The sequence below is a fragment of the Aptenodytes forsteri genome, unplaced genomic scaffold (assembly GCF_000699145.1).
Source record: "Aptenodytes forsteri isolate BGI_AS27 unplaced genomic scaffold, ASM69914v1 Scaffold185, whole genome shotgun sequence".
NCBI lineage: Eukaryota > Metazoa > Chordata > Aves > Sphenisciformes > Spheniscidae > Aptenodytes > Aptenodytes forsteri.
Window position 1 is genome coordinate 500,158 of NW_008796214.1, and position 18,960 is coordinate 519,117.

The 18,960-nt window shown below is 40.3% G+C and overlaps 1 protein-coding gene across 1 annotated transcript in view; it reads left to right on the forward strand.

Annotated features, from left to right (window-relative positions):
• CFAP61 (cilia and flagella associated protein 61) overlaps positions 1-18,679 on the forward strand; it is a 109,426-nt gene extending 90,747 nt beyond the window's left edge. The window contains exons 23-25 of the mRNA XM_019474429.1: positions 1,094-1,299; positions 17,559-17,649; positions 18,482-18,679. Of these exons, the coding sequence (XP_019329974.1) occupies positions 1,094-1,299; positions 17,559-17,649; positions 18,482-18,679 (495 nt within the window). The remainder of the gene's footprint in view (positions 1-1,093; positions 1,300-17,558; positions 17,650-18,481) is intronic.
• Positions 18,680-18,960: the final 281 nt, after the last annotated feature.

An 18,960-nucleotide genomic window follows, 5' to 3' on the forward strand; every position in this document is an offset into this window, starting at 1 on the left:
CAAATTAGCAACAGGGAGTCACTGAAAGCAATTCTAAATCATATATATATGTGTATGTGTTTGTGTGTGTGAATATATATATTAAGGCAATAGTAATTCGTCATTTAAAAGTCTAAAAGGAAAAGCCTGAAGGAAGTGTCCTAAGAGATCAAGCCCAGCCTCCTGCAGTTGCAGGCAACCATCTAGTACGTAGTGCCATTTATAAAATTTAGAAGGTTGTTTTAGAACTGAACAGGATCCTTCTTGGTATTTCTTTCCTCGTTGGAAGGCTGTTCCAACACATCACACCTCCGACTACTGGAAAATGTCTACACAAAGCCAAAAATGCTTAACTGGTATGTGATAAATCTTTGAGTTGTAACATTGAAGTTTGCTTGTAACTGATTAATGTGGTAGTATCAGCCTTCTGCCTACAATCGTATAGCTTCTGCAATGTGCCACAAATTTGGACTCTGCACATATACTGTTTGTATATACATATATAAAAATATATATGTGTAGTTATAAATCTGGAGAGAGAATAAAAGTATACCGGTGTGTTCTTCATTCATCAGGATGGTATCCTATAGTAAATTATGATATGCCGTGTGTATGCAATAATATGGACTCTGTATAATAAATAAGGATGAATAGATTTCAATTCAGTTGCCTAAACAGAGGCATCTAGTGTTGTTTGGGATGCCCCAGGGCATTCCTCCTGACCTCCAGCTGCTGCTCCAGGAGGTCACAGGTCTCCCATGGATCCTGTGTCATAACTGCCAGCCTAGTTCAGATGGGCCAGATACCCTTAGGTGTCTCAAATGGCACTCAGGATTGGGCAACCAAAGGCCATGCTGCACGTGCAGTTGTATGCTGCACAGTTTTGTGTGCAGTTAATCGAGGTCTAAACCACAGAGAAAATCTTTGTGTCCAAACCATACCAAAGTGCCTTGTTGTATAAATCATGTTACCAGGAATTCTTGATTTTAAAAAAAAGGGTTGTGGATTTTAAGGAATGGTGAATATCAGCTAGGAAACCCTAGCTGATCCTGTACGTATGACAAGTCAGGTGTTCGTTCCATCTCCACAGCTTTCCTTATATTTTCTGTTCCAGGGTATGGAGATTATAACTGGAGAGGCAAGACATGGGAATTATTTCAGGATGCATATCAACAAATATAGTATGGTAGATAGCATCACCTGCTTTTCAAAGGAACCCTTTCCTGTCTCCAACTACATCTGCTTGTACGGACAGCATGAGCGTCTTCTTAATGATCTTTATTATCGCTGGAATGAAGGGCAGATTACAGATCTTTACAGGTAAGAAACTCAACATTGTGCATAAAATCTACACTCTGGCAGAATTTTAGTTTTGTTTTATTACGGTTTATCTTCTGGCTGTTTTCCCTTAGAACAAAAGATAGATTTTTTTTTTTAAAAAAATATTTGCCATTATTTGGCAAAATTATCAGTGGTAATGCAAGCCCTGAAGACTTTCTGGCCTTCCTGGAAAGAGCTGCGTGTCTGAGATTTATTTAGAGAAGGAGCGGTGGTTTACTTGACCATCTTTCATCTGAAAGAGCATTTCAGTATCTTTATGACTTTTGCTTAGAATATTCAGTAGGCTTAACTCATTAAGCTGAACTTGAACAATCTTTTTTTACTGAAGGTTCATATTCAGAAGTCACTTTTAAAAGTCAGTATTTTTGTCACTTTGAATCAAATTTTTAAGCCAAAGGTTTCTAGGGAGATTTTAAATCACTCATGATGATAGTCACACTCAACAACTTGCCTGCTTATCTGATGATAAAACAAACCCTAAAGTTTATCCTCTAGACTGTGTTCTCTGTGTAGGGGAGTTATTTTAACTTAGTTTTATATCTGGAGGCTATGTCAGGACTCTGCATGTTTAGTGGAGGTTCCCCATCCAACTTTGCAGCAGTGAAACAGGTCTTGCAGATTTTCTGAGGTGCTCTGCTCTGCCCGCTGTGCCCAAGCAAGCACAGGGCAGTCCTGGAGACTAGGTGTTCCAAGGCAAGGACTGAGGTTCTCTCAAGTGGTGGGAGAGACTAAAGAGCCTGGCTATTTTTAGCCAATATTTGTGTGCCATCTCCTCTGAGAGAATTTTTCATTGCTTTTGGAAATGCAAACTTAATTGAAGAAGTTATTATGGAGAGAGGAATATCTGAAAAAATGCGATCTACCGTATCTTTAATCTTCTGCTACTTCTCCAGAATTTCGTATCTTAAAAAATTACCTGGCCTAAAAACTCAAACTTGTTTTATTCCTTATGCCTCAGTGAAAACAAGTGCTTTAGAGGCCAAGCTTGATTTAAAACAAACAAACAAACAAAAACCCCAGCCTTGAATTTCATTCATGGGGTAGAATTCTTTGAGCACGTAATTGAAACAGGAGGTAAAGAAGAACTTGCTGATACATCTTATTTTGATTTTCATTTTTAAAAATCCTGCACAAGTGGTGGCTTGGGAACCTAAATTGTCACAGGTAGAGAAGTGAAGTACCGCATTACGTAAGCTGGTTTAGAGACAGAAAGCCAAGCACAGGAACAAATGGTAAATTTTTATCATGATACAAAGCTGACAGTGGTGCCTTAAAAGTCTCCAGGTCTGATTTTGTTATATTTATAACTGATCTGAAGAAAGGCATAAATGGTAGCAAAATTTTCAGATTAAACAATGTTATTTAGGTAACAGTTTGTAAAAGTTTGCTGTAAAGGATGTGCTGTGGTCCAAAAGAAACTTTGCATGATAATAGCAATCTACTGGTTCAAAAAAATCTCTAGGAATGAAGCACCTCATATCTTGAGACAGGGACTTAAGAGCCTCTGAATTCCCGTACCTCTTTCTCTAGCTTTTGCACTTCTGCTGGTTCAGTGTCAAATAGCTTCACCAGAATATGGATAAGGCATTGTACGCTGCTAAGGACAGAGAAATGAGAATGTCCGCTGAAATCAGGGAGGGGGGGGGATCCAGCCAAGCCCTTCAGTTAATGACAAAAGATTGGTTTGTATGCCGTATTTTGAGAATAGTGGTATCAGCTGCCGTCTTAAAGGGTGAAGTCCACTGAAAAGGACTCAGGGCTTCACTGGGACTGGATGTATGGCTCTCACAAGTCTTCTGATGTGTTTTGCAGTCCTCTTCCTGCACTTTCTCCTCATTGTAAATATTACAGAGTTTAGCTCCTCATTTTTTCTGTCTCATCTTGTACTGAAAGACAGGATGAACCCAAACTTCAACTGTGAGGTTTAAAAGTTTCTTGGACAAAAATGCTTCTTTACAGATTTCACTTCAGGAGACCTTTGTATGCCTCTGCTGAGAGGAGTGTGAAACTTGTGAATTATTGCTGCTACAGGGATTGATTTTGATTTATAGAAAATGTTGGTTTTGTTTTACAAGAGAGGAATGGCACACAGCAAATGTAAAGTTCACATAAACAGTATATTGTCAATAGGTGTTAAGTAGAAACTGAAGGAGGATGACACAACCGTATGAGATACGGGCTAAGATGACAGATAATTTTCTTTCCTTGTCACAGCTGATGCAGATCAGCTAATACATTTTGAGCACTGGAAGAAGCTCAATATTCAGGTTGTGGCAAGGTATCATCAGTCTTTTTCATGGTGTTACAATATGCAAACACAGCTGTGACCTAATCTTTTCTATGAACCACAAATGTTGCCAGACACTTACGCCTTTGTTTGCCCAGATGTGGTTACAGTGTCAGTTGTTATATGTGCTAGCAAGTTTCACACCAGTATCAACATCTGGAAAAATAAATCATCTTGCTTTGGGATTTCTGCCTGCAACACAGGTAGCAGTATTTTCCTGACCTTGACAAAACCAGCATTTGTCCCCTTTCTCTCTGTTGCTGCATGTTGGGCATGTAGCCCAGCCCAAGGACCTCAGTGCAGCTGCACTTACCTGCACTCTCGATAGCTACACACACAGATTTTGAAGAGATGAGACATTAACTTTCTGAACGGACAGCTTGTTTCTTCATGAGAGAAATTAAGAATGTGTTAGCCTCCCTTGCTCTCGTGATCGTGATAGGATCCCCACACAGTGCACAAGCTGATTGGGGGATTACAAGTAAGATCAAGTTCTAAACATCCACAGAGATTTTAAAAAATCTCAAGAGAGATGAAGAACCCAGTGATGATCTGTTAATAGGATGAGTCAGGCCAGCCAACACTGTAAGAGTAAGAAGGGCAGCTTTACCTGATGGCAGCATATACACTCATTGGGAGAGTTATCAGCTCCTGCAAGACTGCTTGTATTTTAACTGGTCTGAAGTTGTGCAAGGTCAGGGTCCTCTCACATCCACGTTACTGACAGGCACCATGACACCTGCGTGTCCGGGTGGTCTGGCCAGGATCACTAGTGTGCCATACAGAGGGACACCGCTTATCAGGTCCTCATCACATCTCCTGAGCTCTTCTTAATTAGTGATGATGAACTAATTTTGGACTTGGTCTTTTACAGCCTTTAGATGTGGATGTTGTCTGGGATCTTTCGCCTCATTATTTTATCTCACCTCTCATTAGCCTGTGGCAAAATTCCTGAATCACAGTTGCCAGGTTTTTCTTATCTGGTTATTTTATTGCCTCCAGTCCTGTTTTTCATCATCTTTATACCTTATCTTTACATAGGTTTGTTCCTTCTCTTCTTGCTATTCGGTCATTTGAATGAAATCACATGTGTTGCTCTGTAGCAATTAACATATGCTGTTCTTTAATCCTTGCTGGCTTGTTTCTTCCGGTGCTTTCACATACATGCACGCACACACACATTTCCATTCGTATCAGTCTTGATATTTCTGTTACAAATGTCTATACTATGAGGAGAATAGATTCTCTAGCTAGTTTAACAGGTGGGAGACAGCAGAGCCAACCCACTGCAGTAAAGGAAAGCCCTTTGCAGTCAGCGTGAAAGGACTAGTGAGAAAAGGAAGAGACGGTGAGAAGAGGAAGCAAACTGCCTGTAATCTCCATGTAACAGTCCTAGCACAAAGCAAATTGGCACAGGGAATTGCTTCTTTCAGGAGGATGTAGAGCAATGGAAAAAGGCTGGCAATATAATGTAGTCTCATAATGTAAAATATCATATATACAATATATATACATCCACATAATACAATGTTATATACAATGTAAATATATACGTACAATATACAACAATATACAGTGTTAAAACCTAGCCATGAGAAGACTATCTATTAGAAAACCATTAAAATGAAAAATGTTTTAGCATCTCTTGTGAGATGAAGATTGTCTCGAGGCTTTTATGTAGATAAAAAGCGGTGTCTGGTCGTCTTTTGGCGAGGAATATGAAAATGCATTCGTTGATTTCTATGTGTGATAAAAAGAAGAAAAACCGTTTTGGGTGGTGTTCACATGGTCTGTAATGATCTCACGTGACTGTGTGAATGCAAACCTGATGTGAGAACTGAATTTCTCTCTTTGACTTTGAAAAAAATCCTTTTAAACTAGTACACATTACACTTACACTTACATCCACTTGCAGTATCTTCTAGCAAGATGTGAAGCGCCCTTAGTGAAAAGAAAATGTAGACTGTGAGAATGTTGTGGTTTGTTAGGCTAAGCTTCTAAACTTGCTGGTTTGAAACATTCATTCCCCTCCTCCCTTCTTTATGTCTCTATTTTGGGGAGGGCCTTCCTATGAGGCAAGAAAGTACAATGTTTTAATCTTTTGGTCTGCATTTAGATTTCCCAGCATGGCATCTAGTTCCACGAATGGACACAGTGGAACAGCTGTCACCTGGGAGCTAATTTATTTCTGTGTAGCATGCAAATTATCTTTTAAATAATTAGAGAGTGCACCTAGCAATGAATTTCCTCACTGATTTGCGTTCAGTATAAGGGCTGAAAGTTAACCCCATGATACCGGATTTCCTGACCATAATGTGCCAGTGCCATTTTCAAATTAGCATTAACAACAGGCCCTCAAGATTCAGCTAACTTGAAGAAATAACCCCTTCCGGTTGTGCGCGTGAAACGGCAACTAATGGTAATAATGAGATAAATAGCATTTCCTTTTGCTGAAAGAAAGTTCCATTGATTTCAGTATGAGTTCAACATGATTAAAAGCTGCAGGACTTGACCCACAACCACATGAAAGATTGAAATCACTTCTCTCACCTCCTCCCTTCCCCCTACAGTAAATGTACTTTGTGGAGGAAGCTAAGCAGGGTGGTGGGCATGCATGGCCCTACCCCTGGTGCAGGTCAGAGGGGTCTACCAGCGGCTGCTGTCCCAGCCTAGTTCATGCCAGGAAGAAAGCCCCTCAGCCCCTAGATTTGCAAGACCAACAGTCTGATGGCCCCAGTCACACTACTACTGATCATGTGTATTCAGACTGCTGCCCTTTAAGACTTTAAGTTCATGAATTTATGAACCTAGCAAGCGGTCACCGAAAAAGCCAGCATAAAATCATCTGACTACATTGCCACAGTCACTTGGCTACAAAATGCACTAGCGCACTTGAGGGTGTAAGCTTTTAGTGAGTTAGATACTCCTCCTCCATATTACGGTATTTTCACAGCTCACTGAAAGCCTCAAATGCTTTTGAATTATTTTTTTTTTTCAGGGAAACAATGCTTTTAGCTCTCATAGTTAAACCAGCCAATGCTGTATCTGATGGAACTAAAGAGTTTTAAAGTTACTTTTCCTTTCTCCTTTTTTAGCAGACAGGTACTATGGACATTTTTAAAGGAGGTCTTGGTGCAACTCTGCAACTGCATAGTTAAAATATATGCTCCTCAGAATGCCTAGCTGCCTTAGCTGTGATCCCAGTGATACAGATATTAACATGATAACAACAGATATTAAGTCTTTTTCAAAAATAATTGCCTATAGTTAAGCATCTGCAGCCATATTTGGGCCCGATTCTCATAGGTGTTAGGTATTCCAGCTTACTTCAGAGTAGTGTCTGAGTGGGCTCAGTTAATTACTTAGCTAAACACAAATTTAAGAGCCGATGTTTTTGTTTCTACCTATGCAAACAACAGCTGAGGAGATAGGCCAGAAGATGACCACATCCAGTCAGACAGCTGTCTCTTCTGACTGCACCACAGTGGGATGCACTTCATCCCTCTGACTGTTTTATAGGATGCCAAGGTCTGCTGGGCAAATTGTCAGGGCCTTGGACAGGCAATATTTACTGACCAAGAAAAGTCTCATCCTCACTTGTCATTGTGCTACAAGAAAAAGGCACCATTGCCATCAGCAACGGTCACCCTTCCATCTGCCCCATGCCACCACGGTAGGTGTATTCGTTCCATCTGGGCCTTCAGCCATTATGTTCCTGAGCAGAGAGGTCTTACAATGCAGTTGTCTGATGTCAGGGCAGGCAAAACCATAGGAACCAAAGACACAGTATCCTAAAGCCGAGGATTTTGTATACAAACCTTCTATTTCACCTGGAAATTTAACAGCATTACTCCCTAGATTTGGAACCCACTTCAGGAAGGAGTTTCTGCAACTTTTATTCATTTCTCATAAGGTTGCATCTCAAAAAGGTGCAACTGGAATTTGAGCACCCAAGAGCGAGGCTCTTTCCAACAGGGAAGACTTCTCTTGAAGGAAAAAGAAAGCAAATTCCAGTAGGTTTCATATTAAGTGTCCCCTGTACCACACTCCTTCCCTCAGAGGTCTCCGGTGCTCACTTGAAGGCCTTCAAATTCTTTCCATTGCTGTAGCAGCAGATAAAAGAGGGGGGTGGGGAGAGAGCTCAGAAATATTTTTTTTCTTTTATTTTTAAGCTTATAGATTCGTTACTGGTCATCAGTGCTCCATACTGCTTCACAAAGGAGGAATGTAACCAGCCAGTTACACCCTTTTGTATTCTCCCGAGATGAAGGCAACTGTAAGGCAGTTGCCACGTTATGGAACGTGTCCACAGAGCGGTGGAATCTCCCTCTGCTGCATCTTAAGTACAAAATGGATAATTAGAGGGGTCTCCTGATACTTGGCAACCAAATGGACGCTCACTGGCATCATGCCTTTAATATGAGATAGAAGTGCTTCATGTAGGCTTCATTTGGCATTAATGAAAACCAAATCTAACGTAATGCATAGAAATCTGACCCACTAGTTTCTAAAATACTTAAATAGCTTATTTATCAAATTAGGTGTGAGTGGTTTTTTACTTGGGATTTTGTAATACTGTATTAATGAACTTGTTTTCAGTCATGACCTATGATGCTGGTTGCATCACATTAATGCGGCAGTAATACTGATGATGAAGCAAAGGAGTACCACCGCTGCATGACAGTGCGTGCAGCAAAGGCAGCATCACTGGAGAAAAGGCACAGATTTGGGCTGACAGTGATGTAGTGTCCTGTCAGAGGCAACATCATTATGCCAATCAGTTTCTAAAAGGCACCCTCTGAAATGTTGTGTTGCTCAGCCATCCCCTGCTCAAGTTTCTTCTTGTACCTGTTCACCAACTTTACTCTCTGCGTAATGCTGAAGTTAGTAAGGTGCTGTATGTTAATCACTTCTGGTACTTAACAATTTGTAAAGCATGCTGATAGACTAACGCATAGTGTAGCAATCAGTGTTTTGAATAACACATAACACAGAGTACTAAGTGCTCTATTTATATTGTGTTTATATTTAGTTCTTACCAGAAATGTGCTTTTAGTCATCAGTACTTACTATGCTTCAGTTTGCATCACAGAGCCATCCTGGTGCACACAGGCTGGACATTCAGATTTTGCTGTATATATAGGTAGGCTTTCCAGCTAAGAGCTGAGGAACGTTACAAGGTCAGTCCTGTGAAGGAGTCCAAGAAGGCAGTGTGTATTTTAAAGGACGATTAGTGGAGAAACCTTACAGGCACATTCATCCAAGCTGAGCTCAAAAAGACTTTGTTACTTTTTTTTTTTTAATAACTTGGTTTCCAGCATTTTAAGGACTTGTCTTACTCATTGACAATTTGTTACCCTGCACAGTGCTCTCAAGTAGCACCATGAGGAGGATGAACTTGCCACTGTTCATCGCATGGGAGCAAAGCTATTTGCAGCAAGATGCAGAGGCACTCTGAGTGCCTCATCTCCATTTCAAGCTTTGGGGATCTCCAGAGTTGTGGTTTATATGTCCACCAATGTGCAAAGGTCAGTTTGGGGACTGGTGACATGAGGGGCCAGGTCCGTAGAGAGAGGCCCCCATTGGCAGATATTAACCAAAGACTCTTTGGCAAGTAGGAGTTGGGAGGGTGGGTTATGACTCTGGCAATACCTGTGCATGGGACGAAAAGTACAGGGGATTTTGCTGAAATGTAGTGACAAAAGGAATTTTTTTCCCAGTGCCAGAATAGCAGATAGGATTCAGTGCTCACATATGAAGGGAACGAGCAACTTACACATGCATAGATCTGTGGTGATCCACCCCAGATGTCTGTTAGAAGATCTGTATTCACTGCTGTTAGCAAGGTGACACGAAAACAGGCTAGTGCTCCTTCTCCTGCATGCAGCCTGGCCATGGTGGGTGTTGCTGTCCAAGAGGCTAATCACCCTGAAAAAAGTAAGGGATACTCTACACAAAGTGGCACAGCTTCAACAGCAAGAGGTACTGATATGCAATAGGACACAAGGCTGCCAAACATGCAACAGAAACGCATGAAGGGAGTCAAACTCCCTTTCACTAAGATGCCTTGGAAAATTCCACCCAGAAACTATAAAAGTGAATGATATCACTGGATGTTTCCTTAGCTGTTCTCTTCAAACCCTGTCATTTATGCTCACATTACATTTTTTGTATTAGCTGTACAAGCTAAATGCTCAAAAATATTTTGAGCGGTATGAACAACATTTACTTATTTTAAAGTAACCATGTAGATCTTTTCTACTTAAGTTCAATTCACACATCATAGTACTGTTTACATTAGGCTAAAAGTGATTTATTAAGCAGTGTCATTTAATGAGAGTTTAAGCAGAAATACCACACTGGACTGTTTATTGATGCAACTCTAATAAATCTCACAATATAACAAATAAATTAGGAAAAAGAAGAACATTTGATGTTTTCGGTATCATTTTTAAAAGGATTAGGTAAAGATATAAATTTATTACTTATAGCCTGGATAATCAGCAGTTATTTAAACATGAAATGCATGCTACATAGAAAAGCTGTTTTTAAACCAGATTTTCAAAAATGAGGAGTGATTGTTCATTAAGAGAAATACTAGAATGCACTGCTGTCTGGAATTTGCCGGATCTCATACCATTAGCACACCGTGATTACATTTAAGGGATTCCACCTTAGGCTTTTGTTCATCATGCAGACGGTGAGACTTATTTTCTGCAGGGATGAAAAAAAACAGAAAGGAAATGTGGCAGGTAGTGAGCGTGGCTGAGAGGGACTAATGCTACTCAGTACACTTTACAGCCTAATTAGAGGAAAATTTGTGTGCTTTTTATGAAGAGAGAGACAGGATAAGGAAAAAGGAACACATGAAGGGATATCAAAGCACTAACAGCTTTTTTTGCTACCAGAATTAAATGCTAACCCCAAGGTGCACTGGTAAATCTGTACTTACATAGCAAATCAATGTAAATGGTAGACCCCTCTAGGTGGCTTTAGATTTCTATATATTAATGTAGTTTTTAAGGAGCAGCTAACTTGCTAATGAAGAGCTACGTTACTAAGAAACCCCATGTCCAAATTAGTAAGTAAAGGCTAGTCGGTTGAATCTTACCACATTAATTTGCAGTCGAACCTTGCTGATTCATGTTAATAATTATGCAAACCATTACGAATGATTGAACTCTGAATTAGACCCCTCTAGGTGGCTTTAGATTTCTATATATTAATGTAGTTTTTAAGGAGCAGCTAACTTGCTAATGAAGAGCTACGTTACTAAGAAACCCCATGTCCAAATTAGTAAGTAAAGGCTAGTCGGTTGAATCTTACCACATTAATTTGCAGTCGAACCTTGCTGATTCATGTTAATAATTATGCAAACCATTACGAATGATTGAACTCTGAATTCATAAACAAGTAATTGCAGAAAAGCAATCATACCACTGCACATGGCATATTTGTTGATTTTGTGCGTCAGATTTAATTTCCTTTTAATTGTTTTTCATAATACATTACGTGTGAAATAGTACTATGTGAAAAAATGCAATAAACCTTATTTCGGGGTCAGCCATAATTTCCTCATAAAAAGAGCAGACAGCAATGTTTTTATATCAATTTTAAAGAGCACAGAATTTAGAAAGTTTAAAGAGCTGTTCAGTGAGAATCAGCTACACAGTAACTGCTACTATCTAGTAAAGTATCTAAACTTTTACCAAATTCCAGTGCTGAAATAACGGAGAATGTCTCTCGAGGATACTTAGAACAGGAAGGGACTGCAGTATCTCAGCGTGAACCGAGTATTGCTAAGATCTGCTTTCTGATGGTGCCTCCAGGTAATGGCACTTTAATGTAACATTTCCAGGATATTAAAAATGCAGAAAACAGAAATGATTTATCAGTCATGATAGATAACCAGCATTGCAAAGTGAAGATGCTGGCAAGGAATACATAGTGTAAACCATGACCCACATCCCCCCCAAGTCAGCAGGTCTCTGCAGTAGCCCCAGTGAGGTTTTGGACTGGGCCCAGTGGGATGAGTATTGTCCTCTACGAGGTCTGGACTCAGTGGCCGTTTTTCTTGAGCAAGAATGGCAAGATCAGTTGCACTGCACTATGTTTTCTTATTGCAGCTACAGAAGAAAGGGTTTTGTAAACCACGTGTTTTAAACTAGTTGTCTTCCAAAGAAAAGACATTGTGGATTTGGTCATGTAAGTGAATTGTAAGAAATTGCAAGCCAGGGAACATTTTATGTTCCTTGTGATTAAGAACAATGCTTTCAGGTGGTGCTTTATGGGATTTTACACAAATTAGTCTTGCTTTTTACCTACATAAACAAGCTGTCTTTCAAAATTATTGGTCAGATGATATTTAGCAGGAAATGCTCAGTGGTTTTATTTATATTGTCTTTAAATTTACACTTTATGATTCCTGGTCCAGCTATGCAAGGTGTATCTGGAAATACTCTATATCTTTTACTGGAATCACAATATCTTTGTAATTAAGAGTCTTAAAAACATCCATATATTGTCCCCAAAACAACGCATCTTCTCTTTTCCTGGCAAGATAGAACATTTCTTCTTAGGTGCACCTGTGTTCGAGAAAAGACTTTTGCTAATCTGCAACTGTGTTTGGGAAGTAATGTCAGAATGCATGGAAATTAAAATTGCATTGCATCCCAAACCACCGCAGTACTTTCCTCTCCCCACTCCCGGGAAGTGGAATTCCCTGCTCTTCATAGGCACTCCTGGCATAATTGTATTATACTTGAGCCCGTGTCAGCTGACAAGCTGCTTCAATTTCATCAGTGTTTGTCCTTCTGGTTTGGTTCATGGTGTTTGTAATAGCAGCAGCTTTCTTCTTATTGACTAGATAGTGGCAAAAACAAGAAGGAATGAGATACACTGCAGCAAAAGCACACCAGCATTTGGGTAGCTTTTTCCATGGTGCACCAAAAGTACCAATGAGAAACTCAGCTTCCATAAACTGCCAAAGTCAATCAAGTTTAAGGAATCCAAACGTGCTGAGGAATGACTTCGAATATTCTGAGGTCTGCGTATTTGAGAACTGATAGAGTATCTTCCAGATGTAGCTGATACAGCCTGGAGGTTTTGCATTTCAAGCATTACATTTCTTCTTAAAAAAGAAATTTAAACCCAGAAAATGGACATCCAGCTTGAAAATTCACTGGGTTGTACTAAGTGTGGAAAGCTACTTACAGATTAACAGGAGATTAAGTTTATCAATGACTCTGCCTTATATTGTGTACCAAAAAAAGTGTGCTGCTCTGCATATGCTTACAGTGTTGGACGATGGAAGATACAACTCTGGTCAGAGTCCCACTGATTTTAATGGGACGTAAGGCAGGTCACTAGTGAATTGTAGACTGCTTTGTGAAGAAATGAATGTGATTTCAAGAGATCTGTATTAATGATTATTTAGAGACATTTAACAAAAGTTGTGAACAGATTCAAACCACTTCATAGATTTGCATTTCTGTACTTAGTTGTCTCCTCCAAGTTTATGTGTGTCGGTGAAAGAGTGGGGATAGCAGAGATACAAGGAGTCGAATTTGGTTTTGTTATTGTTTCCATAAAAGCTTTGAGTAGCAAAAGAACACCGACAGACACAGCATCCTCAAAATTCGTAGTTAATAACATGCCAGTAGTCTGCAGAGGGATTTTTCAAAGGCATCATCACAAGGAACGGGTGCCCACCTGCCCTTTGAGCTTTTGAAAATCCTCCGCCTTGTCCCGGTCTCACAGCAGAGAGAAGTCACCGGGAGCGCAGGCGAGGCAGCAGCGAGTGCCTGCTGCTTAGGGCTGCAGTTTAAATTCCCTTAACTGGATTCTGCACTAGAGCGCGGTCTCAGCGTGCACATGCACTCTGGTAATTTGATAAGCTCACCTGCAGGGAGGGATTATTCCACGTAGTTTAACGAGCCATCAGGTCTGCATTCCCAGTGCATAAGGTGTGCCCACAGGCCTGTCCGTGGTGGCACCGGTTATCTCTGCTGTCATCGGGCTCATGGAAGCAGCAAGAAAAGGAATGGAAGTAATTAAAAACATATTACAATCCTCATATTAAAAAGAAAACAACTATTTTTCAGGCTGTAATAATGAGATTTACTTTCACATTAAGAGGAATAAGAAAATCAAACCTTTTTTAAAAATTGGTTTCTGGTTTTTTTGCCATGTTGGATACATTCATATCACTGCTTTCAGCTTCTCTTTCCACCAGTGGGTTTGGTGGTTGTTTTTTTTTTTTTGGAGAGGATTTCAGCTTACCACCAGTGGGTTGGTTTTTTTTTTTTGGAGAGGATTTCAGCTGAGATTTTCCAAGAAAAGCACACGATATGAAATGCATGAAGACAAAATCAACAATGGTCCTCAGAAGCCCATCTTTATAAGTGGAAATTATTCGGGCCTTGCTTTGCTTCATTTTCATGAAGGGAAGCCCACCTTGCAGAAGTTTGGAAAACATTGCAGTGGTGTGATAAAACTGATCTGTATGAGTATTACAGTTACGCCAAGCTTGCGAATGATAAAAGATTAGGTTACCAGAGTAGATAAGCTCACTCTACAGAGCTGGTCTTCACCTTTCCACCGTTACTTTCTTGTCATGGGATTTAAAATTATTTATAAAAACTTCAATTATTGATTTTTTTTTTTAAACTTTGTATCTTGCTTTTTGTTTTGTTGTTGTACGAACAGAGTGTGTTACTCTGAATGTTTTTCATTCAATTTTTAAGATTTTCTGGCTTTAACATTTTGCTGTCAGTGATACATCTCGTGCCGTTATACCTGACTTAGATGGCAGAAACCACGCCAGAGGTCAGTGTCGGGTCCCCTCGCTGCCTCTGCTTTAGAGTGCCAGGACGCACCGCGGACATACGGCAGCTTCAGAATTAGCTTTCACAGAGGCAGAAGCCTTGTTCTCCGAAAGTGGTGTGTAGTTGCAGATGAAATGGAGAATAAATACAGATAGCTCTCAGATGGAAAGCCATGTGCATGCATACTCTGTTTTTGCTTGCTAGCAGTGGCCAACTTTGTCCATTTTATTTAATGCTGTATCTCTTGAAAAGGGAAGGATTCCACGTCTTTTGTACAGAACGCCACTAAATATTTTCCCCCTTCTTCCCTTTCATCTAATGTAGGCTACACATCACAAATGAGGCAGAACAGACTTTAAATATTGTTTGTCAATGAAAGGCGATACCAGCTTCCTAGCAACAAAAAGGATGTCGCTTATTGTCTTCAAAAGGAGACCATTTCATCCCATCTCGTTACAAATGCCTTCCTATGATAGCTTCTGTCGATACAAAAGTCTGCCAGCAGGGGATCCCCGTTAGGAAGTGACCAAGTTTGAAAACCCGTTATGCTCCTGGCAAACATTGTCATCTTGTACATATTTAGCCTGATCACTCTGGCAGGTTATGAAAGACTAAATGGTGCAAACACATGTGGCAGATGCCGTTCTCATGATAGTTGAGGAGCCTTTGAGCCTCTGTTGGTAGCATGCCAGCTTCATCTTGTATACTGAAGAGCATTATACTTTCAAGCCTTCTACAGCTTGCCCTTAGGGACTGCTGCTGAAGTGGTAATAAAATTCAGAATGAGCCTCAGAAAGTCAACTTGTTGGTTTGGCTTCAAATGGGCTTTTTCATTATTAAACTTCCCTTTAGCAGCCATATGTAGATCTGCTTTCTCAAAAACACCATGTGCCTCTTTAGAAAGGTGATTCTAACCGAAAAGATAAATAGATAAAAACGCAAAGCCAGCAAAGAAAGTGAATTGTTTCTGTGAAGCATATCTTTAAATTGCCTTTGGTGGTTACATTTCTTCAGGTGAAGGGAAGTAAAGGGAGTCTGGGAGTAAATGTTGTTTACTGGTAGCTCCTCTTGGCAGCCTATCTATAAAACACAGATAAGACATTCTCCATTCCCCAAAAAGGGCGTTTTATTTGCATTAAATGTTGCAAACTGGGTGACACATTTCAGGTTTTGAGCTCCAAATCTGTGAATATTGACAGGAACAGTTAAAAATGCAGTTATAGGCTGAGCTGGTAACAGTAGCAGTAGTATGTAGCATCCCTGAAACATTTTATAAACATCATTTAATGCAACATCTCAGTGAGGTAGGTGGACAACTTAACCAAGGTAAGGCAGTTGGAAGATGCGCCTCAATCAAGAGATGAAATCACGTTATCAGGGTTAGAATTGAAATTAAGATGCCAGCTTGAAAACAAAATGTTTGGCCAGTGGAACATGGCTTTTAGCAGGGCATATCAGTAAAAATAGAGTCTTTAATTATCTTAATGTATTTTTGTATAACATCCCCCTTTTCCCTGCTTTGCTATCTAATATCAACATTGAGTCAAAGGTTTGTGTTGGGTGGGATTTTCCTTCTGAAATTGAAGGGGTTTTAAATATTTGGGGAATATCCTATTGTCCTCTACCTCTCTGCACGTTATAGGTATATAATTTCTTAAATAAAGATACTTAAAGCCGGGCTCATCTTTTCTAACATTTCATATCCAAATGAATAGGTAGTATCAGTTGTGGTAATGTGCTACCAGAGACTCCTAGGCTGGGCAGCACTTACCACAGCAAGAACGCAGTATTCGTAATAGATGTTTTCACAGTACAAATATTTACTGACACTATCGGAGAGAGCCCCACTGTGCTGGACACGGTGCAGATCTAGGAGAGGCAGCCCCAGCCAGCCTGCGATACAAAGAGAGATGCAGATGAAGGGGCACAGTGGGAAGGGGGAAGAGAGCTTACGATGGGATGAGTATGTAAAAAAACCAGCAAAGTTCTGCCAGGTGCACAAAGTGTTATTAATTGCACAGGGCATTAGTGAGAGCTGAAGCTTCATTCAAAGAGTGGGAGGGGGGAAATCCTGCCATTTGACATTAATGAAAAAAATCTGCAAAAAGGAAACTGCGCACATTTTCTGTAGGCAGATCTGTCAATTACTAAACTTGTGTAGTGCCTTTTAAGTTGCTTTATCCAGATGTTCATTTAAAGACCATGCAACTGAATCAAGTGATAGCGTACGCGTACTCCTGACAGCAGTGCCGAGCATGCTGCTGCCGTTCCAAAGATGAGAACATCGGTCGCAGCCACGCAAAGGCACCCATCTTAAAACTTCCTGGGTGCCCCTGCTGACATCTGTTCAGTCATTATCGGGATGAACGTGGTGCACCTCCTGACTCCAGATAGCATTAACAGGAATTGCACACAGAGCATCTCACTGAAGCTGTAAAAATTATTTTTCATTATAGAGGAAAGAGAAATAAATCACAGCTTTGTAATCTAGCTGCCTCCAGTTATATGTACAGCCTTGAGGTTCTGCATCGAGTCATGTCCTCTCCTTCCTTTTACTCCTTTTTCACAGAAGAATGCTGTCATGAATGCTGTCACTGAAAGAAAAAGTTACAAGAGCTTCCTCCTAGAATAGGTTCAATTTAGCTTCAGCGTACTAGTGCAAAGAACATATTGCAGCACTGCGGTGGCCTGTTTTTCTGGCCTTTATTAATCCAGAAACCTTAATGATGAACAACATTTGTGTCATTGTCTACACAAATTTAATTTGTTTATGCAGCAGTTCAGTTAATCCTGCAATCTGCTTTTCTCAAATGAGGACAGATAATGGAGATACCGTTCTTTACAGGTCTTCAGGCTTTTAAATTCTGATAAAATCAGGATTCTTCACTGGGTCTTGCCACAGCTCTGAATTAAGCCACTTTAAATGTAATTACTGAAGCTGGCTGTACATCAGGAACATCCATTAAAAGAATTGATTGACCATGCTGTTAGGGGAGGCATTTTATGAACAAACGATCATGATGGGTCCAGAACTGTAATTTATAAAGGCAAAAAAGCAGGTAAATACTTTATTAGTGGTTAATGAGAGGTTCACAAGATAACTAAATTTCTTCTTTTTTAACCAGCTACTTCAGGGAACCTTGGTCCATGGCCATCTATCACGATCGGTTTATTGATCTCAAGAAGGAACTGCGCCAAATCCTGATGTTGGAACAGGTAAGAAAAATGACTGGCGAGTGCCTTTTATTATTTAGGTAATTTGTTAGTGGTGTTCACTTTGGTTTCTTCTCCCATCTTTCTCCTAAAGCTTTATGTTTCTGTTTAGCTATTTCCTCTGGGAAACCTGAGCAGATCTTACACCTCACGGGGGGGTGTCACCAAGTACAGCATATCGTTCAGTTTCGTTATTTGGGCATATTTTCAAATTTGCCAGTAAAACTTTAAGTTGCTTTGTTTTCCTTCACGGCATTTTTGCATTATACTTGCAGTTTAGTACAACTACCCAGCAGAATCTGGAGGCTTATTTGTTCAGTTATCCCCTGTTTTAATTAATGTTTCCTAATACGAATACACTACAGGCCGTCCTAAACCTGTCTCAGCTGAGCCTATAAGAAATAGATTTTTCAACATCTACCCACAGGGAATGGCTTTTGTAGCTGAAAGAGTGAAAGCAACTGGCTTTTTCAGTGATAAGTGGATTTCCTGAATAAGGATGAAATTAAAGTGTTTGCTGATGCTGTTTACAGCTTTGGCCTTAGTACCGTAGACTAAGTAGCCTGTAACTTTGCCTGCTCAAAATCCAAAGCCCACTGCACTCCACGAGAAGAACTGCTAACTGCAGACTTCCAACAACCCCAAGAACTGCCTCCCCCACCCCCTGATGAATTTCTGGCTGATCTCAAACATAATTTGCAGTCTGGATCTTGGTACTTCCAACCCCGCTACTTGGGACCAATTTACCCTCTCTCTCCTCACGCTGCTTTTGTTTGTGTTTAACGCAATGGAATTCTGTGCGACGGCAATACTTTTTAAGTACTCACTCACAGAGTTTTTAACTGCGGAAAACAGAATCAACTGTAAATGGAGGCAGGGTGACAAAAGGAAGGGACGTTGCGTAGGCTGCAGCCCACCCATTTCCATGGCCCAAACTGGCGTGCTGTCGTATGTCACAGCTGTAGCCACACAAATGCTCGACCCCTGCCTCCTCCCAGAAGGGCTAGATGCAATTTTCCTCCTATTGTCATGATACAGAAAGTGCCTCAGTGCAGTTTTAGTTTAGATTCTCTTGGAAGACGTCTATAAAAGAACACAAATTCTGTGCAGAATGGGAGGCCTGATGAGAAGTGTTTTTCTCTCCATCATTCAACCACATTTCACATGCTCCAAGTGTGAACAACTTTAGAGAAAGGGGAATTGGTGTCCTACAAATTAGAGACTCGCTTGCCTTACCCTGTTCTTGTTGCAGTAGTCCTGACACACAAAAATAGTCTCACTGAACGGACTGAAAGCACCTCTACGAGTCAGAAC